The sequence below is a fragment of the Varanus komodoensis genome, unplaced genomic scaffold (assembly GCF_004798865.1).
Source record: "Varanus komodoensis strain SLA01 unplaced genomic scaffold, ASM479886v1 scaffold7_1, whole genome shotgun sequence".
Taxonomy (NCBI): domain Eukaryota; kingdom Metazoa; phylum Chordata; class Lepidosauria; order Squamata; family Varanidae; genus Varanus; species Varanus komodoensis.
Window position 1 is genome coordinate 6766208 of NW_025336479.1, and position 24550 is coordinate 6790757.

Consider the following 24550-nt stretch of genomic DNA (forward strand, 5'->3'; position numbering starts at 1 on the left):
GAAAAGTGGGGGGCATCCTATACATGGGGGCGCCTTTCAGACAGAAAAATACGGTACTATGGTGATGGGCCACTGCTGAAACATTCCCTCAGTTCCACAGAGCTTGGGAAGATTGTTTTCTACCATGCCTCAAATCATGAACATTTAATGGTTATCCATTGTCACATGCCCATCATTCAAATCATATTATTGAAATGATTCTATTTGTATTTAAACTTGCATTTAAACAATGTTCTAACTGAAACAGAAACATTGCAGGATCTTCATTCTTTATGTATATTGATAAAAGAGCAAGAATTAACTCTTTTGTGGAATTGTTTGACTGAGTATACATATTCATTTTTCCTATTGCTTTATAATTTGTTATGTTTGCCCATCCACATGTCTGTTCTACATTCACAGGTACCGAAGAGACCAGTTACCAGACAGAAAACTGTTCAAGAGTCACTTAGTGAACTTTACAGATGGGTACAGGCATGTATTTAGATATGCACAACCAATATTCAGTACTTAATCACTATACTTCCATTATTTTTGCACTGAATTTAACAAATGTGCAGTTACTCTTTTCACTAGTTTTTACATCAACTTTTTAACTACTCTGTGTAATTAAAACAAAAAGTTCGAATCAAAATGTTCCCTTTTTTGTGAAATATGATAGAGCACCCCAAATGTTATTGAGTTCCCACCTTTTTTTTCTTTTTAAGAAACTCAAGGTGGCTTACAAAATTCTCTTCCTCCTCCTCTTAATCTTATCCTCACAACAACCGCGTGTAGTTGGAGTGGGCTGAGAGTCTGCAAGTAGCCCATAGTCACCCAGTTAGCTCCATAGCTGAGTCAGCATTAGAACCCAGGTCTCCTGAGTACCAGTGCTTCACCAATAACAATGATCATGGACTAAAAATTCAATTATTTCCACATGGTTTAGAACAAAAATATGTGAAGCATAGCCATTTTGATTGTTTGATTATTCCATTTCCCCTCAAATGCTATTACATAATCAGTTTAATAAAACATAGCTACATTTGCTGCATGTCTTGCAACCTGGTGGATTTATACAACCACACTTCCATTTTCTAATTACCACAAAAGTCAGTGGGTGGAAAACAGCTCTCTGAGACCTTAAGATGAACAGATATAGCCAAATACCTGAGTAAGAAGTTGTTCTTGTGTTAAATTATTGATCCACCTTGTATATCGCTCAGTTGCCTCTGCTGGCTCTCTCTTAATTTGGCAACCTATAATCTGAAAGTTGAAACAAAGACATTACTTTTAAGAAGTGCAGAAAACACAAAACTAAAAATATTTCCAAGGACCCCTCTCAGATTTAAACATCACAGGACAGTGTTAACTTTCTGATAGAGTAGATGAATTGCTGTTTGCTTTCTGACTTTAAAGGATCAACATCAATACTACTTTGTCAGTAGCTAAATTCTTAAACATTATTATTCATGTTAGGTCTACAATGCTTGATAATTAGAATTATTCTTGATATTACAAACTATATATTTCCATTTACTTTGTCCTTTGTCTTCTGCACTTTATGACTGATAGGCTAACAAATCCTGATCATATGTTTGTTACATACCCTAAATCACACGATTACTTTTCCCAACCGGAAAACAATCTGTTACAGAGCTGATTTCAACAATGTAGTAAGCAGATTGGAATTAGCCCTTCAGATCTACTCCATCTGTGAGAAATGCTGTGATTTTTTTGAATCCAAGGAACAGGGTACATTTGAGAAAAACAGAGGCTGACCTAGCAGTCCTAAGGTGACTTAAATGGGTGTAGGACTAGGTGAAGTAGCTTTCACAATGACAGTGCTGTCAAGGATACTGCTACCAACTATTACATACTTACAAACACGTAAGATATTATCTGGGTATACGAAGCAGTACTCAGCATTGGCATAGAGCCTATGCATCTTCTCTTAATTAATATGGGGCTTTCCTACTCTAGCTAGTTTAAAGCTACAATGAAAAAAGCCAAGTTGTTCCACTGCTTCTTCAATATTTCTGCATATTCCAGATAAATTGTTCAAGAGAGCAGCTACATATAACTACAGTCAACAACTGTTTGTTAAACTTATTTTCAACAAAAGAAGAATGAATCAGACAGAGATCCAGTTATTTGTATTTTTCTAAGTTCATTTTGTTCATGGTAAAAACCAACCATGGTATCACAAAATGGTAGCATTCCTCCACTTTTTGATAGACTTTAAAAATATTAATCAAGATACTTTACAAAGCACAAAAAACCACATTTTTGTTGCAATTATTTTAAAGTAAAACTGTAAAATGACTAGCCTGAAAAAGAAAATAACATACTTAATACAAAAGACTCTCCGTTAACAGGAACTCAAGCAACCTTGAGTTGACAATTAACATCTAGGCAACCTGCCTTTCTTTGTACATCAGACATACTGGCGACTGAGTGAGCCTACCCCTTCGAGGAGGGTGGTATCACTCATTGTAGAAGAGAAGAGAGGACAGCTCTCACAAAGGTGCTGTCCACTCTTGCCTGGATATCTAGTTGATAGTGGCAAACAAAAGTTGATGGGTTCAACCAAGTTGATGTTTGACACAGATCAAGAGACACTCTGCGTACATAGCTGTGGAGGTTACTATCAATCTAGCACAATGAGCAGATAGGGCTAATGAGCTGAAGTCTGGCAAAATCATAAGCTAGTTGGATTGTGCAAGATATCCAGTTAGCAAGTCTTTGAGTGGAGATGGATGAGTCTGGAACTGCACCTCCACAAGCAACAAAAAGTCTTTATGACTTACAAATAGGTTGTGCCCTGGCTTTATAAAAGCTAGGGCTCTGTATAAATCTAAGGAGTGAAGGGCTAGCTCAGCTGGGTTGGAGGGTGACTGGAAAAAGGTTGGAAGAACAATGGATTTGTTGACATGAAAGGTAGAGAAGACTTTCAAAAGGAAAGTAGAATCAAGACAGAGTACCACTTTATCTCTGTGGAAGGTGAGGTAGGGTGGATCGATCCTGAAGATGTATAAATCACTGGCTCAACGAGTTGAGGTGACAGCCACAAGAAAAGCTGTCTGAAATGGCAAAAGACAGAGATCAGCAGAAGCCATGGGTTCAAAGGGTTTCCAAGTAAATGAGTGGAGGACAATTTGGGCATGGGTTCTAAAAAAGGAATTCTGAATCTTTTTCTTGTACCCTGTACATATTTTCATGTCTACAAGGAAAGGGTTAGGCTTCTGATGCAAAAGACTTCCACTCCTGATGTACCACATCAAGGCAGATAGGTAGGAAGGATATGGTGAATAGTATCGGTAGTCTCATCATACACCGCTTCAAAGACTGGATCTTTTGCCATGCCAGGATCCTGGCATAGATTGAGTCCAAGACTATGGGCCAGGTGGAGGACTTGAGTGGAGAAGAGGCCAACACCATCTGAGACATGAGGCAGATTGTGGTTGTGGCAGCTGGGCTAAAGGCTCCTGTTCCAGTCCCAGTGCCAGAGAGAGGTATTGGATTAACTCTTGTCCAGGCACTGTGTCTTCAATACAGGGGAGGCCTGAGAGAGGCAGCATGTCACAGCATTTCTTCACCCATTTTTCAGCACCTTGGTCCTTAGAAAGACTGGGTGTTTTCCAAGATTTGGTCTTTTCTGATGACTTTTTGAATTTGCCATTTTGGAGCACTTTTCTCGAGGAGGAGAGGAGGGCTCCATTGAAGTTCTGGGAGTGCAGCTCCCAAAGTAGATGGTTGGGGAGAGTTGTCCATGTGAAGGGTGTGGCTCCATAGTTCTGTTTTCAGGTTGTCTGCCCAGAGTTTCCTTGCCTGCTTTGTAAACACTTGGCAGTGGAAGCAAGAGTCAATAATGGAGTCTCTCCAAGGCAAAAAAAGTAAAAAAATAGCACAGGGAGGTGGCAGTTTGTTGCCATACTCAACATAGTTGCAGAATGGAGTTTTAAGCACCATTTTCTCAAGCAGGAAAAGGAAGCTAGGATGCCATTTGAGAGGTGAGAAAAGTAGGCAGAAATTAATATATTTAGCAATATTATACACACACATATATATATAGTATATGTCTATTGTAGGAGAGATGGAGATAAAGACAAACACAAAGAAAGTGTTTATAAACAGATAAACACAAAGCAGATAAATACAGAGGAAAAAAACCTGAAGATGAAAGGGATCTAGGAGGTTTGAAAAGGAACAAACAATGGTTTGTATCAGTAAGTAGCAGAGGAAGAACTTCCTGATGGGCACACGATGGCCGTCGAAGAAGAACTAAGTTCTTGGTGGGAGCCCCTTCCCACACACCAGGTGTAGCTAGGGGCCAGGCTCCCACTGAATAATAATTAATCAGCTTTGGAATCTTCCTGAATGAGCTCCATGCATGTGCACAGAGCCTGTATGTGTGATGCACAGAGACCACAATGAAGAATGGGTGTGCATAAAAGTAACACTATACATTTATAAATAAAGTACATATCTTTTGAATAATTCAAAGGAATCAGAGCTTTCTGAAATTAGGAGAAGCAATATTCTGAAGCACAGTTCATGCTACACTAATGATGGATTATTTTCATTTAAGAAGAAAGCATTACATAGGGATTTGCTTGTCTATATAAGCAAGACAGACTCTCTTTCATTTCATGGGTTTTATAAGGTAAGCCTTAAGCACACGATGAGAATTGTGTAGGGAGAGTCAGAGAAGTAGGTGAAAACAGATGCGAAGTACTGAGCAAACACAATTCTGTCTGTGTGAAAGGCATTCCATAACAAAAAGATAAGAAAGCTTAGCTTCTGTACACAAAGCAGACTGACCTGGCCAAAGTTACACAAATATAAATTAATGAACAGCTGCCAGAAGGTGACAGATTAGTCTTACTACTGGCTTTCTTATGCTCCAATTTCCAATTAAGCAGAAAGTGTTAGCTGGTCTATTCCAAACTGTGAAAACAGTAACTTAAAACAACCAGTTTTTAGTTATGTTCAGATTCCTGAAGCACTACTAGCTAAGAGGCACCATGTTAACTTAGACTCCTCTTGATACATACAATACCTTTTGATAAGTGCACTAGCTGTCCAATCTATGAGCCTCTAGAATAACTGGGATTTTAGAAGCTAGTTCAGTGACTTCAGCACACATATTCCATGCAACATGGTTTTAGAGAGTAGCATAATTCAGAAGACAGCAAATTTATAAAGCATCCAGTTCAAAGATAAGCACAGGCTCAGAGCTCAAGTGGCAGCACAGAACTCTTAATCCTCTGAAAACAAGTTTCATTATATGAAAACTGAGGGCCCATCAACACCACAAACCAGGTTTATACTGTCTGAATTGTCATACTTTCCCCTCCAAAAATCTAGGAACAGTAAATTTCTGAGGGAGCCAAAAATGCTGTCAGAGGTCACCAATATATAGTATTTCCCCAGATTACCTGTAGAGGGAATGTTTCTAAAATCCTTTCAACTATGCTCTTCTGAGCACAATTATTAGGAAATAATCTCCACTGAGCTTTGTGGGACTTGCTTTTGAGGATGCTTCCTAGCTAGCTGCAAGCTGTAATAAAGGTATTCAATCTATATTCCAAGAGCCCAATGGACTATGGGATGGTATAAAATAAGAATAATATTATCAATAGCTTGAGAAAATCTGTATATAAAGCATTCTAATAATATTTCAGTGAGCATGAACAGTGAATAGCTTCATGCTTCAGTGAATTATTTCAACTTGCAGTAAACTTTGGTATACAACTGCTCCATTAAATTTAAATACTGAATGTATTAAAAGAAACTAAGGGGCATTCTCCACCCTTTCATATCTTAATACATTGCACGTGCAGAACACAAAATGTTACAATACCACGGAAGTCAAGAAGAACCTGGAACAACAAATTTTCAAAGAAAAAGTATAAAGTAATATGTAAAAGGCATTCCACAGTGAGTTGGAATGGAAAAGGAACAATCTGTATTACATTATAATGGAATGCAAATTAAATGAGTTTCAGAAGTGCTGCCGCAGGTAAAAACAAAAGGAAAATTAGAAGGAAGTTCTAAGATTTCACCAACGAGCTGCCCTCTCTTATTTTGCTTTGAAGAAAAGTCATGTTTTCATGTGTTCATGATTATATTTAATGACTGCTGTAGAGATGGGTCTGAGCCAAAGCCATGTATCAGAACAGCTCCAAAACTCCAGGAGAGATCTGGCTTTGAAATGATTTCCTACGCCTCAGGTCTATGTAGAGAATATGGCAAACTTAAGAATGCTTCAACCACTGCAGAATGTACATTGAACAGTTTAAAGAGATGAAAACCCTTGGTTTCATAAAAGTCTTAAAATACAAATCACATGTGATTTTAACAGAGGACATTTATTGGAATGAACCTAAATAAATTTGTAATTTTTATCTTGTATCTGGCAATGACAAGCTAAGTACACTCAAGGGAATGAAGGGTGAGGTCATACACCTTTGCAGAATGGCACAGCAACAAGTTATTATATATTTTATGCATGAATATAGTCATACCTACATTCTAAAAATCCCAGTAGTTCTGAGCCTTAGCACAAAAATACTTCTGCACCAGCAACAAAAGAAAGTGAAGCACTTCCATTCAAGGTCATCCATCCATACCTACCAAAATAAAGTAGTTTATTACTGAAAATATTGCTTATGTATTTATGAAGCTAGGTGAGCTCCAATACATAAGCAATGGAGCTAGGTGAAACAATGCTGGCACATTGCATTTGGATTTTACAACAGCTACAACTACATTCCATTAGGCCTGAAACTGACATCCTGAGAGTATAAACTCAATGATTTACACTGACTATATATAGTTCAGAAGTGGTTTGAGCTTCCAAATATACCACAGATAAAGCACAGTTTAAAGCTGCTTGTATGCTTTCATTCTTTTTTTCTTGACACTCCCATTTCTATGATATGGGGTACTTTTGAAAGAAGGTTCAAACAGCAAGACAAAACAGTAAGTACAAACCATGATCTGCGAACCCAATTCAAACCATTTAAAAAAAAAATCTGGTTTACAATAGCTAATCACAAAGTGTGATTTATCAAATTTGACATTTTATCAATGTTAACTACAGATTTTTTTTAAAAGGACAAACATTTCAAAATGGATAATTTTGTTTTCCCTTTAATTATTAGGTTTTCTCTATGTTCCTCTCTCAGTAGCTAAAATCACACATTCTGCACAAGCCACCCATGTTTTGGCCAACCCTTTTCTCCAGCTAGGGCTATGACTTGAACTTTTAACCTCTTTTATTTCACCAAAGACAGAGTGATATATCTAAATCTTCCCAGCATCCAATTTATAGAGATTTCTTGATCTACGTATCAGTGACACTCAAAAGTGAATGGACAAATTTCGGCTTTCTCCATCATTTTGTGGTTCTTTGTCTGACAAGAAATTTCTGGGGAAAGAGTGACAGCCTATCTTCCCTTCAAACTTCAAGGATACTGATTTTTAATTCCGTATATAGTGCATAAAACAGGAAATCAGCTTACTGGGAAGAAGACTGATACAAGAGCATATGAAACTTTCACTTGTGCATATGAAGCACACACTTCAGGCCTCTGGAATAATTCCAATGCAATCCTTAGTGGTGAAAGTCCTAGAAGCTGCTGAAATGAGAAACTCAATCCATGAACAACCACTACAAAGTGGAAGTTATTTGGCTAGAAAGTTAGGGCTAGTTTTTTTTGTTTTTTTACCATAGCAGCAACTCTCCAAAAGTAAACATATACATGGGTTCCATGAAGGGTATCAATTCTCATGCAATGCCCATGGCTTGTTGTCTGACTCAAAGAGAAGAAAATGTACTTTTAAACATTTAGTAACTCCATCCTTAGTTTTACACATGAGAATGAAAAAATCATCTACTTAGCAACCATACCATGAATCTGGAGTAACAGAACCATTGTTAGATGTGGTTATTGGCATGTGGAGGCCATACTGGATATAAATTTAATTGCAAAGTTGTATCAGTAGGAATGGTTTTCATTTGTGCGGTTTCATTAAAATGTTGAACAGACTTGAACTAACACTTGCTTTGAAAATCCACAGTGGTTTTTCAGAAACACCAAATTAAAAGAATTTCTAAACACCCAGTTTAATGAAAAACAAACACACAGCTGAATTTAAACGTGTTTCAAGCGGTTTATGTGGAAATACCCAATTAATGAAAGCTGTTATAAAACTGCACTTCCAACATCAATAAACTTCCCTTTTTTCCCAATACTGAGATGTCATATACCTTTTTCATTCACATCTCTATCAATTCTTAATTTTTCTTGGTTACTATTCTAGTCCACAGCTTTTAAAGATCAGTGGCAGATCACACTGGCAAGTACAGTGGGTGAAGTACTGCAATATAACTTCACCAAAAAGAAGAGAGTTGTACCAGGCTCATATAAAGCAAAGGCAACATAGCTTTAGAGATTAAAATTTAACTGCAACTAGCCAGTTTTCAGTTAATTATTTAAAGTAAAAATACAATACATATTTAGTGTGGACGGTTTTGGAATATATATATATGAATGAGGCAGAATCAGTAATAAAATGTTGCAGTTTGAAGTACTCCTGTTCAGGGTTTCGGCCTGCCAGCCATGCTCTCTTCTAGAACACCCAGTTCTGTCCCTGACCTCCACACCCCTCTATTTTCTGCTTTTCTCCTCTTCCAACAGCCAGCATCCTGTGACTCATCAGTTAGTTCGTTTTATGGAGTTCTCTAATAGGAGTTTCCCGTGAAAAAAATATTTTTTAGCTTCTACAAACCTTGGGTTTTCCCCAAGCCTGCAGATACCTCCCCTCTTGTGAGTGGTATACAAGGATCCACATTCAAAGTGTGGGTCTGCAATTTATACAGAGGGCTCTGAGATTTTTAAAATTACCAAATCACAGCTATTCAATAAATCAAAGACTCAGAGTAGAATCTAAGATCACATATTGAAAGATCCTCTCTTAGGTCCTAAATCTAGTTATATAGAACATATGAATAATTCTTAATCTTAACAGATAACCAGCACCCCATGTGTGTTCTATGCATATTTGGAAAAGTGTACACTCTGAAGATAACGTGCATTCTCAGTTAAAAAAAACAGCTCTAAATAAATAATGACAATGGCATTTCAATTATCCTGATAACTCACAGTTTACAGTGTTGGAATTTCTGTCCCTCAGCAATAGGCTATGTTGCTACACAGATCAGCTGTTCAAGTGTATTTTCCAGTATTAAAAGCAAGAGAGAGGAACTTTCTGCAACCTCTAATCCAGCTAATCCATTCCCGCACCCTTCTTTTTTTCTAAAGCACAGTAAATCAACTTTGGGGCCCAGGCTGACCTCTCCATTCACTTCAGTATTATTGTATGGCCACTTTCTCATCACAGTTTTAAAGGCTGTACAGAACAAGTATTATGTCCCACAAGTGGGCAACTGTACATCAGGATTAAAAGGACAGTTAGGCATATGTATTCTACTAATAGTAAGTTAATCAAGGACCCTGACCATATCGAAAATAAGAGTCTCTTTCAATGGTATACTGATTTTTTAAAAAACAGGGTTTTTGAGATTGTGAAAGTGGCCTATGAATGTGTATTTTGTGTCATATAACAAATGTACCTTCCAAAAAGCAACACTTTAGCACCTTGCACAATCCAGTTTGCAAACACTTGAGAAAACGGGTTGGGTGTAGGAAGCATGTTTTCTGGGAAGGGCCTCACGTTTGTCATCGATCCCAAGTTCCTAGTATCTCAGTGAGTAGCGTAGCTTAGAGTAGTGGCAGGGAGTAGGAACATTGGCACATGCTAAAGAAGCCCTTCCTGCTGTCATGGTGATCCCCCTCCACCATTGATGATTCCCCTATGCTAGCAACAAAACTGGAGGGAGCCTAGGGATAACAAATCTCCCTACAGACATGGTGGCAAGAGGTCCTTGCTGCAAAGCTCATGCTCACTTTGCAAGGAAACTCCCTCTCCCAAACTGTCCATTTTTATAGGTCCTTACAAAGCAGATGGAGGGAGGGAAATGCTCATTTGTCCTAGGCTCTGGAGATGATGAGGCACTGCTAGTTTTGGCCAGCAGACACCCATCCTGACCACTACCTACCACAGGGTCCCCCTTTTTTCACCCTGTCAGCTCCCTTTGTGCAAACTGTGCAGGTTTGGGCAGAAAATATTTTTAAGGAACACAAGGATAATTAAGATTCTTTGCTCAAGGGTTCCCACAGGGGAAAAAATAAAGCAGGATGAGGAAACACAGGCAGTCCCCTCCAAGGTACTGTGAGATTTACTAGAGGGGCACTAGATCCTCCCACCTGGATCATGAAGGAGGGCTTGACAGCCCACTTTTACAATCTCCAAAGCCTCTTCAGCAAAAAGAATAAGGAGAAGGAATCAAGCGACAGTGAGCCCAAAAGGGCTTGTGATCAGAGTTGGAGCAGGGGAAGTCTTTGCCAGATACCCCCCAGGCACTGCTTAAATGCTTCTGAGGTGGGGAGCAACTGCAGATACCCACTAGCTGCTTGGCCACAACAGATGTCACTCTGGCCAAGCAGCTCTGATGGATTTTTGCTTGACCATGGCTTATTTTCTAATCCAGTGTCAGATGACACAACAAGCTACATAGGGTCAAACAAGACATGGTTTGTTGGTTTGCAGCAAAAAACACAGCCATTGGGAATAAATACTGACCTACAACAAATGCTACAATCACTGAAGCAAGAAATAGTGAAGATTGAAATACAGACTTTGAAGTGGGTTGATTTTCAACAAATAACACCAAGGGGAGAAAAATGGGCTGGAGATGTAAAGTTTAAAAATACTGATTTTCAACAAACCCTATTAAAATAAAAGCGGTTTGGAAGAGGTGTAAAAAAAGAAATCTTAAAAAGGAATGGTATAAATGGGTTGGCATGTTTATTGTGGTATGGAAAGGCTAAGGTATATTATTTTAACTGTGGAAGCTTTTCTACATTTAAATGTGTTGAATTATGAAGAGATTACAAGATAAGATTTAAACTGAACTAAGGAGAAGAATAGGAGTGGAGTCCCCCCCCCCTTTTTTTTTCTCCTTTGTGGGTGATAAGGGAAATTGAGAGATTCTTTTCTTTCTCTTTTTTCTTTCTTTTTCTATCTTAAAAATGAATGACCAAAAGCTAAGTTGCATGACCCTTTTGTCTTTGAATTGCTATACTAGAAAATGACCATCATGGGAGCTGTACTAAATAGATTTCTTTTTACAAGTGAGATATATTAAAGATTGTAAGGAGCTGGACTCTTATACGGAGTTAATTGTATGTGATTAAGCGAAGTGTAAGCTAGATGAAACTTTAATAAATTAGCTTAAAGAAAATTTGTTTAAAAGATATCATAGATAATTGTTGTCATTAAATAGATAAGATGTCCTTAAAGATGCTAAATGGATGTTAGACACGTGAACATAAATTGAGTTAAAAGTATTTAGCTCTTTTTTAAGCTTGGAACTGTTCTTCTCTTTCACTTTCCTTTTTAGTGGATATGAGACTGGAATACTAGTAAGCAAAAAATGTATTTGATCGTATTTGTAACTATTATAATGAGTTTATCTGTTTAATATTAGAAAAATGAAAAGATCTGGAATTGTGTAGTGTTGGTTAGATGGAAGCTACTATTGAAGAAGAAAGACGATATTGACTTTTATCAAAGAAATGGATGGACTGATCTTACCGCAGAAGGAGAAAGAAGATGGTGACTTCTATCAAATTTGGAACCTTTTTGTTTTTTAATTGGCTGGAGAAATGGGACTTGGTTTAGATCTGAAAATGTTTGTTAAGATTCCATAAATGGATCTGAATATGATTACAGAATGTTAAAAGATATGTAGTAAGGGGCTGACTCAGTAGTTCCGATGTTTGTGATGACTGATGTTTTCAGTACTGTTTTAAAATTTAATTAAAAAGTACTGCAAAAAAAAAAAAAAAAAAGACATGGTTTGTTGGGTGGCTTGCAAGTCACGGCCAGAACATCACACTAGGCTTAGCCAACAAATGGAGGCACTGTGGTCATGCAAAAATGTCTTACAAAACCATATAGCATACAAAACTGTATAGTGAAGATTTCAGCATATTTACGTCCATCTGAAAAGTAAAAACTGTTCTACTCATGTTACAATTTGACATACACCTAGTAACACAAATAAACATTAAAGCAGTCCTGAGGGGATAGCAGATCATCAGCCATTTTCTTCTCTATATTTAATTTGTAAAATACTAGTTACTTTCAAACATTCTATTTTTCATTTCATTCCAAGTCCTACATGGGCAGCCCTTTCTGCAGTTCACCTGCCCTGGCATTAATGCAAGGGTAAGCAATGTCTAGCTCTCTAGAGTTCTGACCTACAATTCCCATCAAGTCCAGCATATCTAATAGTGAGGGATGATGGGAACTGTAGGCCAAAACATCTAGAGAGGGCTACAAGTTCCTCACCCTTATATAAATGGGAGATCAAATTAACAGCATGTATGAAAAAATTTTCTCAGTTCTTACTATTTGCATTATTTCTAGTGCCTCTGTATTTGCCTGTCAGAACATGCCTAATTTGAATGTCCAGCTCTGCCTAAAACAAGACAAGACAAAAGGGCACCTGATGCTTATTAACTGCAAGAAAAATATCAGATTTTGACTTAGAAAGACTTGTTACATAAAAACCTATTTGATGGGGTGGGGTGGTAACACAGCCCAATCACTGGGGCAGACTTGTAATTACAAAAGAAAAATGTTAGAAGGTTATTTTATACCGAAGTTTATACATGAAAGTGAGACAAAGAAGAAAGCCAAGGATGCAGGAGAAGACAAGCTAGTTCCTAATACTATACATAGAAGGTGTTATGTTACAGTTTAAACAACTAGTGAATTCATAACTACAGTGAATCAAAATGATAATTTCTAAGTGGTTTTCACTGTTTCAACTGTTTTTCCCTAGACTGCACCACCACTGAAATATCTCCCAAGATATTAATGCCCTTAACTACTTTGTCTTCTAATTAAGTGTACCTGTTCACTATCTCTAAAAAGACACAAATCCCACAGAAGAGCTTCATAATCAAGTTCTGGCTGAGGTGCATCCCTCTCTGCTTTCCACTTTTCTGCACCAGCTGCAGGAGATTGGAAGCTTCTGTTTCTGATTTTAAATGAACTACAGTTCCCAATGACATCTCAATTCTGATTGAGTTATCTTCACTAACTGTAATTTTAAACAAATCACAGTTCTGAGTTCAAACATCATGAAGGTAGTTTAAAATTGGAAATTTCCCAATCTCCTCCTCTTGTGCAGAAAAGAGGCAGCGAGAGGAGAACAGAAGTTGTAAGCCAAAGATTCAACACGGCTCATGTTCACAGTTGGGCGCTACCCAACAGCAGCATTCCACTAAATCTTTCCATTGTACAAGCTATTGTCCATTACGTTCATGCAATCCATTGTGCACAACAGTTCACACAAGTAGAATGAACAAGAGATTGTACAATGAGTTGCACAAATATAATGCACAACCATAGTATCAGTCTGATTCTTCTGTTGCACATAGTTCAGAGAACCTGGATTCTGCTAGCACATCATTTGAGCTAACAGAAGAATCTAGCTAGGTATTGCCCATTATTACATGGGCAACTGACCAAAAGCAAGAGTAAGATGGATACACTTAATAAGCAATTCATATTGCATGGTACAGATTGTCATTAGATGTCAACCCTTAGTGTCAAAATTCGTTTCCATGGCTGGTGTCTTGGAGTAAAGCCTAGCAGTTTTTGGTATGTCCAGAAAAGAGACTGGTTCAAAAGGTATTTTCGCCTGAGGCAAAAGAACGGGGGAAAGGGCCTTGTCCTTCGTATAAATCAGGGTCCTCAAACTTTTTCAAAAGGGGGCCAGTTGAAAGGCGGCGGTGGCAGGCACGGGCCTGGTGAGATGGCAGGGACGGCGGGCTCGGCAAGGTGGCAGCATTCTCCCGAGGAGAAGGCCATGCCACTTACCACCCATGGCTCAGCGAGGCGGTAGCTTTCTAGTGCGGAGAAGGCCGCACGGCTGGCTGTCCCAGGGTGAGGTGAGGCGGCAGCTGGCCGCCCTGGGCTTGCATAATTAGAAATTGATTTTAAAAGTTATATTTTTGTTACCTTCAATCCTTTCTTTGCCTTCGATCTTTCTCTCCCCCCACCCTGCCTCTCGTCTGTTTCCTGCTCCATATTCCCGCTCTGTATATGTGTGCAATGGGGTGGGGAGAGAGTTGGCACATGCGCAGTTGAGCTGTTGCATGCACCGGTGCTCTCTCTCTGCTCAGTTTCTGAGAACACCTGCGCCAGTTCAGAAGTTTTGGACTCAGTCAAAGATTGTTTTCTCCGAATGAGTCCAAAACCTCTGAGGCAGGCAAGATAAATGGGCATGACGCGCCAGATCCAGCCCGCAGGCCATAGTTTGAGGACCCATGGTATAAATATATAGAAGTTATTAAACAACCATGATGAAGAACTTTAAATTATTCCTGTCATCAAGATCAGTATTGTATGAATAGATGCAGAAAGACCACATTTCCACACAGACTCTAACTAGGACAGTTTTAAAACTTGGCGCATTTATTTATTTCTTTAACTTTCCTTAAAACAAGTTATATTACAACAAATTAATTCTACAGCACAACATAACTGCTAGAGTACTACAGTAATCAAATCCTTTAGACAAATATATACAACTGAGAAATAAAGCAACAAGAGACAAACCGCAAATAAAAAGCTCTCTGTCCAGAAAGCAATAACCTTCATGGCACCCTTCATTTAGGAGAATATTCAACCATTAAACAAGATTGTCACCAAACATGTAATTTTACTCCAGCTCTAAGAAAAATAAAAAAGCAAACTTGCCTGAATTATGAATAATCATTACATGAAGCTTTAGTCTGGGCTGCCTCTATCACCAAAATATTTGCATATCGATCGACTCAGTCATCTGCCCTTGCTTTTACCTCTTATTCCTCAGCATGCTAGTCTTGAACAAAGATGACAAAGCAGATAGCAGAAACAAACATCAAAAACAAACAGATGGATTACAGTATCATACAGTTCCCAGCTTATGAATGTTCAAGTTACAAACATTCACACTTACAAATTGCCATAAAGTGCATTAATTAAAAAATTTAAGTTAATGAAGGTGAACTCATTTCTTCAGCCTACTACAGAAAATCACCACCATAAGAGAGAGAGAAAGCAAAAAGGGAGAGGAGGAGGCCTCTACAGCATGCTTTCTTGTCTTGCCCATCTGGAGAAGGAAATCTCTGGCATTTCCTTGGTGCAATGAGAAGGCACTGGAGAATGAAAGGGAGGGCAGGAAATAAGAACATAGGAATATAATAAGGGACCCCTGCTGGATCAGAACAAGGTATGAGAGAGAAAGGAGAGAAACAATCCAGTATACATATGATCAGCGCTATTAAGAGTTAAGAGTTAAGGTTTGGGGGTGGGGGTAGAAATATTTGCAGTTTTTTCCACTTTTGCAGAGGCCCTGTGCCCCTATATATGGAAGCATTTCTTAAGTGTTTTATATTCACAAAAAGATAAGCATATATGCATTCTAAGACAAACATTTGGCTTGAACATGCTAAATATAACCCACATGTACATGACATACAAATTCAATTTAAAGATGTTCTCAGGAATGGACTTTGTTCATAACCTGGAGACTGTCTGTATGGCAAATAAATCAGAAGTCTCAATTGTTGCACTGTGTAATGCTATCTCTGAACAATTATCAACGTGTTAGAGCTCCTAAATGTGATACAGAAGCAATGGAATAAGAATTATAGCTTTCCAATTTGTCTGATGTCCTAAACAAGCCAAGAAATAAATCCATTTTCATTTCACTAGCAGCTGTACAAGAATGGATGCTAATGTAATCAGCAATGAAAGCAGCCCAACAACTCAATGAAGGTGAGGGGAACATGGCACATCCAGCAAGAAAAAGCAAAGGCACAGGTGACCAATGGCCTGCAGCAACCATGGTTAAAGACACCTGAAGAATAATGAACAAGCATGATACTTATTCTGTATCTCTTTTTATTGACATCTCACTCCTATGCAACACGTTCAAACATGTTAAATGAAACCAGGCAGAGTATGAGCTCATATGTACCTACTCAATATGCATCTTTTACTACCAAAAAAAACAAAACAAATGCACACATTAAACTCTTTAAGCTTAGTCATTTGTGGGCCTCTTTAATAAGTATGCCTGCCAAGTTATGCATCGTAATACTGTGGTATGGATTATTGCCCAAAAATTATACCATTTAGTTTCTGTTGTTTTCATTCTAGTTCAAAGAAAAAGAATGATTATTATCCATCTGGCCCCATCCCTTATTGCCTCACAAAGGGCTCTTTCCCTGCCATTTTCCTCTCTAAAGAAGAAGAAAACAAGTGCCAAACATTTTCACTTAGTACAGCTATTCTCAAAAATGAAATTGAAGATAAAATTAATCCCACCACTGTATTTCCTCAAACAGGCAATGTTAAAACAAACCTTTGCATTAGCAAAGCTTGTCTCAGCTCATTCACTTGAAAAGGACTTTGTCTCATACTTCCAAGTTAAACAGGTGTTTGAAAGCTGCAGCAGAATCAGATCAGCATGGTAGCTGAGTTTTGGACTAATGGGTACTAACTGTACCTTTGTGTCACCTCTTGATTGATAAGTAACAGAAGCAAAGTACACCTCATGTTTAAATATAGTTCACTTATAATGGATACTCCTTTGCACAGTTTTATCTATTAAACATGGCTGTGCAATACTATAAAATTTACCCAGCATTGGCTCATTTAGCTAATCTTATTTTATCTTTCAGCACAAAATCTTCTCTTTTATACTCCCTACTCCATCCTTGGAGCTACTTGTACTTCTGATCTTGTACCATCACAGAGAGCCGACTCCTCCAAAAACACAGTGAGCATTATCCAAGAAGACCATTGCCCAACGGCCCATTCTGTTGGGCAAGAGGCCTTCCTACCCATTTCTTTGCACAAGCAGAACCTACTACTTGCACAATGGAGATTTTCCACTACTGGGAGCAGCCAGAAATGAGCAAAAACATTTTTTCTAAATTGGGAAAGTTAGTAGAATCCCCTTATGTCTGTTCCACTGTTCTGAAATTAAACAAATGTGAAACAAAAATTGAAGCAAAATAATACCAAATTCTACATACAAGTATTTGCTACCTTAAAAGCACCAGTTTGTTCAGAAGAGTGGCTCTTTTACACTAACAGAAACATCTGTCCAGTTCACTAGTCCAATGAGAAAGACTTGGTGGCAGCTTCAAAAAGATTTAAAAATGTGAACTTGGTATTTTCCACTAATTTCAGTCTTAACTACCACTTTCAGTAAAACTTTGCTATTACTGCTGCAAAACATTTTTCCTTTTTTTGCAGACAGAAAGAAAAGCATTCAGTTTTTTCCTGCACCACCACAGCTTCATCATAATAAAATTCAGGATAAACTATGCAAGGACTTCCCAAAACTTTGTGCAAACTTTGACCTTTGGTACCTGAACTTATTTTCTCCAGAATTCCCCTTTCAAACACTGCTTCCATAGATGTACAGGAGAATTCTGTAAAGTCTCATGACAAATGCATGTATGATTGCATGGTTACCAAGGATTTTCCCAAAAGAATGACCCAAAATGACCTATGAGCTATTAAAACTGAGTATTTTTATGAGCCTTGGGTCTGTAATGTTCTAAGGAAGAGGAATCCCACAATATCTCAGTTGCATCAGGACTGCCTATAGAAAACTTTTCTATTAGAAAAAGTCAATTGACTTGACATTAACTATGATCCCCTAAACCAGGGGTCGGCAACCTTTAACACTCAAAGAGCCATGTGAACCCATTTCCCACACAAAAGAAAACACCGGGAGCCACAAAACCCTTTTGACATCTAAAATGAAGATAACACTACATATATAGTTTTTCATCTTAATGCTATATCTTCATTATGATTTAGCTGCAGCTCTTGTTCAGTCACTAAAAAGTGTTACTTTTAATCTTACATTATAAACTAGTAGGACTCCTTTCATATATTTTAAATAAGAGAACAGCTTCCTGAAGAGTCAAAGTCAGTGCTAAAGGGCTGCATGCATTAAACAGCAAACCCCATAAGTTCATCAGAAGTAAAAACAAATGAATCTACCACGTATCATTAAATGTTTGGTTTTCTTCAGAAACTTTTCTTCGATTTATCCATGGTTGGCCTACTAGGGGAAGTTGCAGATCCAGGTATGTTTAGCGACTGATTAGCAAATAAACAGTCAAGTGCTGTGAATTGTGACAGGTACCAAGCGCAGCTTTTAACATTCAGATGAAGGAGATTACATTTGGGCAAACAGAATCTTTTCAGCAGTTTTGGTAACATGAGAGCCTGCAGGAAGCTTGTTCCACTCTTTCCCTGCAATGTTGCAATTTACTTAACCTGCTAGCCCAGCGTTCCTGAGTGGATGCCTCATCATCACCTATTAGTATTTTGTAACTCGGTTGCAGATCAGCGTCTGTGATGCATATTTTGGGCAACGGAGCCGCAGCAGAGGGATTCAAGAGCGTGGGTTGCGGACCCCTGCCCTAAACCATGAGTTCTCAAACTACAGCCTGTGGGCTGCATCTGGCCCACCATGCCCATTTATCCGGCCCACCTCAGAGGTTTTGGACTCGCCTGACTGTGTCTGTGCCCACTGCTGCCACTGCCACCACCTCACCGGCCCGCACCCACGGGAGCCACCGCCTCGCCACGCATACACCCACCGCCTTGCCACACACGCAGGTGCCGTCGCCTTGCCAGCCCACACCTGCAGGCGCCACCTTTCAACTGGCCCCCTGTTGAAAAAGTTTGAGGACCCCTGCCCTAAACACTTTCAATCAACATTTTAGCAAGCTTTCTCAGAGGCTTTTTTGTGAGGAAGGGTTACATTTTACAAAAAGATAATTAGCTTTAAGTAAGTCATACATAAATTTCAGTCAAATTTATGCTGCAATTCTTTACATGCTTACAGGTCAGTCTCACTGAACTCAATGGAACTCAGTATCCATACTGAATGGAACTCAGTATCTTTGACTAATCAAGGCTAGAAGATACTGCATTACAGCATTATATAAAAATTAAAGGAAAGCACACTTACTTTTCTTCCTAACATTCGTTCCTCCCACAATTCCTGTATGTGAATTTGTTTCAGATTCAGCTAAGAAAAGCCAAGTCTGCTAAGTTTGTTTTTTAAATATAAAATGAACCAATTAAAGAACAAAAACAGTAAGGATCAAGACTGAACTCTTCAGGCTCTCTAGACATGCAGCATACAACATTTAAATCAGTTCAGCTTAACTTGAAATGTTTTATTCAATGTAACATCTACAGCTGGGCTGGCTATTTATCTAACCCAATGAAGTCTTCAAACTGCATGGCAAGTTGCATAGGAGAGCCTTGTACTTCTACCCTACATTCATTCTATTACAATTTGTGGCAGCCTCCAAATCTGATACAAACCGGGCCCCTCACTTTTCCCTCCCACCACATAAGCAGCACTAGTATGAGGCTTGCAGGCTTTTTTCCCTATTTCCCCCCACTCCCAGGAAAATTTAATTACATTCAGCCAAAAAAAAAGCTCTGTTTATCTAAGCATAGGATCCCATTGCTTCCTGTGCTACAAGACAAACTGTTTCAATAGTGCAGGAAGAGGAAACTCTCATTTTCATATCAATTTAATACCACAGCCTTGTTCAACTCTGAACTGAACCACTAATTCACTGGCCACAGACAAGTTACTGCTTGTCCATCTGCTTGTCTCCTTTTGAAATACTGCAGTAACACTAAACTACCTTACAGAGTTGTTATAAGAAATACTCAAAAAATATAAACAATTAAGAAAACAGTTACATAATAGTAAGTTATTATTTGTTCATTCTTTCAAAAGACTACAGAACTGTTGAGTCATTAATTTTTATTTCATCAGCTAATACTGGCAGTTTCCTTTTTGTTTTATTTACTATTTCTTGGTAATCATCCTTTTACATAACACCATGTCTCATGAAATTTTCAAGATGACAAAGAAATAATTAGGATTTAGAAACCTTTTAAGAGTAAGTTGCAATGTTTGAGCCACAGCAATAACAGTATTGCCATCTATATACCATACTTAATGCTATTACATTTTCCAAGTTTTCATGACTCACTGGATGACGCACTGTCAAAAGGAAAGACAGAGAAATACTCACACTTTTTGGATGCTGAAGATTAGCGTCCCACTGCAGCCTTATTCTCTGGGGCATCATCACATCATCCTGTAATAAGTGGCACACTATCACTTAATGAGAAAAAGAGCCTGCCAAGATCGCTCCCAGATTAACTAGCCGAAAGAGAAAACTGTAAAGCACACAATAGGCTACAAATACTGGCCACTGTCTAGATACCACACTATTTAAATGTACTAAAATTCAATCCCCAAATTTAATCCACTTAACATAAACTGAGGTAGAAAAATGATATTAAAAACAAACTAATTTTACCCAGGTCTGCATCATGCTCTAAAACAATTCCATTCAAGGACTAATACGAAATAGAACCAAGCAACTCTACAAAAAATAAGCAATACATGGCAATGAAGAACTGGTTCTGGGGATGGGTGAGCATGAATCAGTACCCTACTAGACTCAATGGCTTACAGTAAGTTAACTTAAAACTACTTAAGGCACAATCTTATGCATATTCAAACAGAAAAGTCTTACAACTCTCACCTAAAATGTTTACCTGGCATGCTAAGAGTTGAAGCATTTTTTCTGTCTAAGCATGCAGCTGTAGTTTCCTAAAACTTTCATCTTCAAGTCCCAACTCATTAGTAATTCATAATAGCAAATAGGCAAAATTCAAAGAAAGCCATTAACTCCAAACTATACCCATAAGAGGAATCACTTTGTACTAGCATTCTGGTAAGGTCTACTTACTATCTAATGACATGGTGTAATAGTTATGCAGTTGTATGTTAAATGCTTACATCCATTCAACCTATTTTATGCAGTAAACTAAGTTTCATATTGCTAACAGTAAGACTAGAGTTGAAAGTAGTGTTAACATTTTGTCCTCCAAACATAGATTCAAACTAAGATGCTTTGTACCTTGAATGATACAATCTACACAATTGTACAAAAAGGCTCCAGATTTTTTCTAACATACCACCCATTCTCTATGTTTCACTGGTTGCCAATTCCTTTCTTTACAAATTATGAGTCTTCAGCAAAATGCTATTAATATTCATCAGTATTCATAAGAAACTATTAACATGAAGGGTGCTGTAAAATTCTTATTCTAGCAACTCTTGCAGGAAGTATACAAGACATGCTATTCTGCTTTTACTCTAGGGAGACTAAGGATAACAAGGATAAGGGGTTTCATTATGATTTGAGCCAAAATATTAAATTCATTCCATGCAAAACCCTTTGATAATGTATCTATCTGACACAAAAAAATTGTCTGCATTTCTCATTTAATTAGCTATGGATTAAAGCAATTAATACCTCTAGGCCAGCCTTTCCCAACCTTTCAGACATGTTTGGACTGCAACACCCAGAATTCTCAGTCAATGGACCTGATGGATGGAAATTCTGGGAGCTGAGATCCAAAGGCCACCAGGTAGCAGAAGGCTGCTCTAGATCAGCAACTAATTTTAACAAGCCATATTCTAATTGACCAAGATTAAAGAATTAGCAACCTTTTCTCATAGTGGAAGGTTTTTTTTTACCTACTCTCTCATCCTCATCTTCCTCAACATCATTATTTTACAATGAACTTCAGCCCCTCAGATACAAGCAATTGTTTCTACATGCTACATGAACATGATGGTAGACAGCGAGGATCAAATGTTTGCTTGTAGGTGAACAGTTATATTCCTGAATGTTCCCACAAGTTTAAACACTTCTTTCATCTAGTAAATTAAATATTAAGAAAATGTAAAGTCCTGAATTCTAACATTTCAGTCAACCATGTAGAAGGGTTCTTGTAAAAAGCTCACTAAACCCCTTCCTCTCACACCCCCATGAAATTAATGAAAGTTCTTATGTACTTCAGCTGTTCACTTCCATTTGATTGTGCCTTGGATTGCATACAGAGATGATCACCTGAGGTATACCAAAGGAAAACCTCTGCCGCTGTTCACACAGGAGGACAGGACTAGTACATATTACCTATACCTCAGCTTGAACAAAAGAAAGCAACTGAGGTGAATAGTCAAGATACCCCTAAAATCAAGAACTATAATTTGAGAGGGAAAGCTGAGACTTCCTGGAAGGCTAGAACAAGTTACTAATTGCCTCACCCTATTCTAGAATTGATTAAGCTTGAAACCAACTCAGCATTAACCTTTATCAAAAATGATATGCCTGAAAAACATATTTGCACTACTGGATCTAATAAATACATTTCAAGGTTAAAGCTAAACAAAGAAACAAAAAAGAGAATCAATTGCATAAAAAAATCAATTGCATAAAAATGGTAGACAATTTTTGATTCATGTACTGACCCAGTTTGCACATAGTGGTCAACCAAAGGTAATCAACCCATGGTTGGCTGGGGTAAAAACCTTAGCATTCTATTGCCAGCTGAAGTGATTTCAATTTGGAAACAGGTTAAAGTGGCTTCAAGCATAAAGTGCTAAAGTTAATAAAGGTTGCATCCAATCACACAGGAAGAATTTCATTTCTCTCATCCCCCTGCAGCCCACCCCATCTTCCAAATCTATTCCAGGAGTATCTGTCAAACCTACAGTGTAAATTTGTGGGACACACAGTGGATTACAAGGAAGCAAGCAAATTCAATCTACCACCTGTACAGTCATTCCCACTGATGGGAATGACACCAACAAATGCAACCTCAAGAGAAAAAATATTTTAATAGATTTTGCTATAATATCCCCTTGTTAGATGCACAATATAAAACAGCATTTCTATAAAAATCATGTCACTAAAACTATGGCATGGAAAGAGAATTCAAACACTCTACTATCAAATGAATCATTATAAACAACCTCTAAACCAGGAATGATTTCATAGCATACACTCAAAATAATCCAAAAGGAATTTGATGGTTAAGCACATACTTTCCCTTCTCCAAACTTCATTTTCAGCAGGTAAGCGATTTGTTAAAAGAAGAAGGAAGATTGAAAAGACCTTTATTTCACACAGAAAGTCATTGGGAATTTTTAAATAAGCCCAGTTGACAAGGACTCAACTCCTGGCTAAGATGTTCTGTTTATAGACCAAGCAGAACTTTTTAAATACAGTAATATCAATTCATAATGCTAGGACATTTATTAGGAGTTATCTCCTTCACTTCAAATATCACAGACAGTATCTGTAAAGATATCCTAAATATCTTTAGCCCCACCCCAAGAAACTTTTTCTGTGCTTTGATTAAAAGGGAAGTCCAAAATGTTCAACAGAGGTGCTCTGTTGAAAAACAAACACCCCACACACACTCCAAACACTCACTATTCCTTTTAGCTATCAGAAGCATTTATTCCTCTCTACCCAGCTAGCAGCCTCCACCCTCTATTGAAGCCAAGATACAGTAAACATAAGAACCTAACTGGATGTCTGAATTGGTTTTCTCTTGTCCAAAAAGATCCAGAGAGCTTCACAATTTTAAATGTGCATTTCAAAGAAGTTATAAGATTTGCTAAAAAAAAATTAACAAGTCTGCCAAAGTAAAACATACAAATGAATAACTCAAGCTCATATTGCAGAGCAGAAGAAAGGGGTATGAATTTAGTTCCCCTGATAAGAGTCTCCACATAAGAATCTGAATTAAAATGAACTCAAACCACATAGTAGTCAAAATTATTTGACAACATAAACATGCACCACATAACCATTGCAACATTACTTGGAGGAGGGCTTTCTCTGCGGTGGCGCCCAACCTATGGAATGTGCTCCCCAGAGAGGTCCGCCTGGTGCCTTCGTTATTTCTTTTTCGGCGCCAGGCCAAGACCTTTTTATTTAAACGCTATTTTAATTGTTAAGGTTTATTTATTGATTTTAAACTGACCAGGCTGTTTCCACTATTTTATGTATTTTATTTATTCTATGTTTTTTGGGGGTTTTTTGTATTTATATGTGGGATTTTAATGATTGTAAGCCGCCCCGAGGCTTATGCGAAGGGGGCAGCATATAAGCTGTCTAAATAAATAAATAAATAAACAAACAAACAAACAAACAAACAAACAAACTGCATGAGGTGATAGCTGCTTATTTCCCACAAAAATCCAAAAACATGCAGTGATATGCACAAGGTTAACTTAGTTGGCAGAAGCCAGAATTAGTTGCAACATGCAACTACAGAGGCTTTTAAAAGTTGCTCCTGTATGGCCCCTGGTTATCAGAATCCACCTGCAGTGAGTTGCACATAAAAAGTGAAAAAAGAAAACCAGAAAACTTAAATGAAGTGAATATGACCTTTTTTTATATATCTGCCATTTTATTTTAAATCTTAAACCCTTAACTATTTTCGTTCA

The 24550-nt window shown here is 37.9% G+C and overlaps 1 protein-coding gene across 4 annotated transcripts in view; it reads right to left on the reverse strand.

Annotated features, from left to right (window-relative positions):
- The window catches only part of B3GNTL1 (UDP-GlcNAc:betaGal beta-1,3-N-acetylglucosaminyltransferase like 1), a 251318-nt gene that overhangs the window by 207101 nt on the left and 19667 nt on the right, over positions 1–24550 (reverse strand). For all 4 annotated transcript variants that reach the window (XR_006416961.1, XR_006416960.1, XM_044453701.1 and 1 more), the window contains exons 5-6: positions 20265–20330; positions 1150–1245 (exon numbers count right to left, since the gene is read on the reverse strand). Coding sequence is in view for 2 of the 4 variants with exons in the window: in XM_044453701.1 (XP_044309636.1) it covers positions 1150–1245; positions 20265–20330 (162 nt within the window). In the remaining 2 variants the exon portion in view is untranslated. The remainder of the gene's footprint in view (positions 1–1149; positions 1246–20264; positions 20331–24550) is intronic.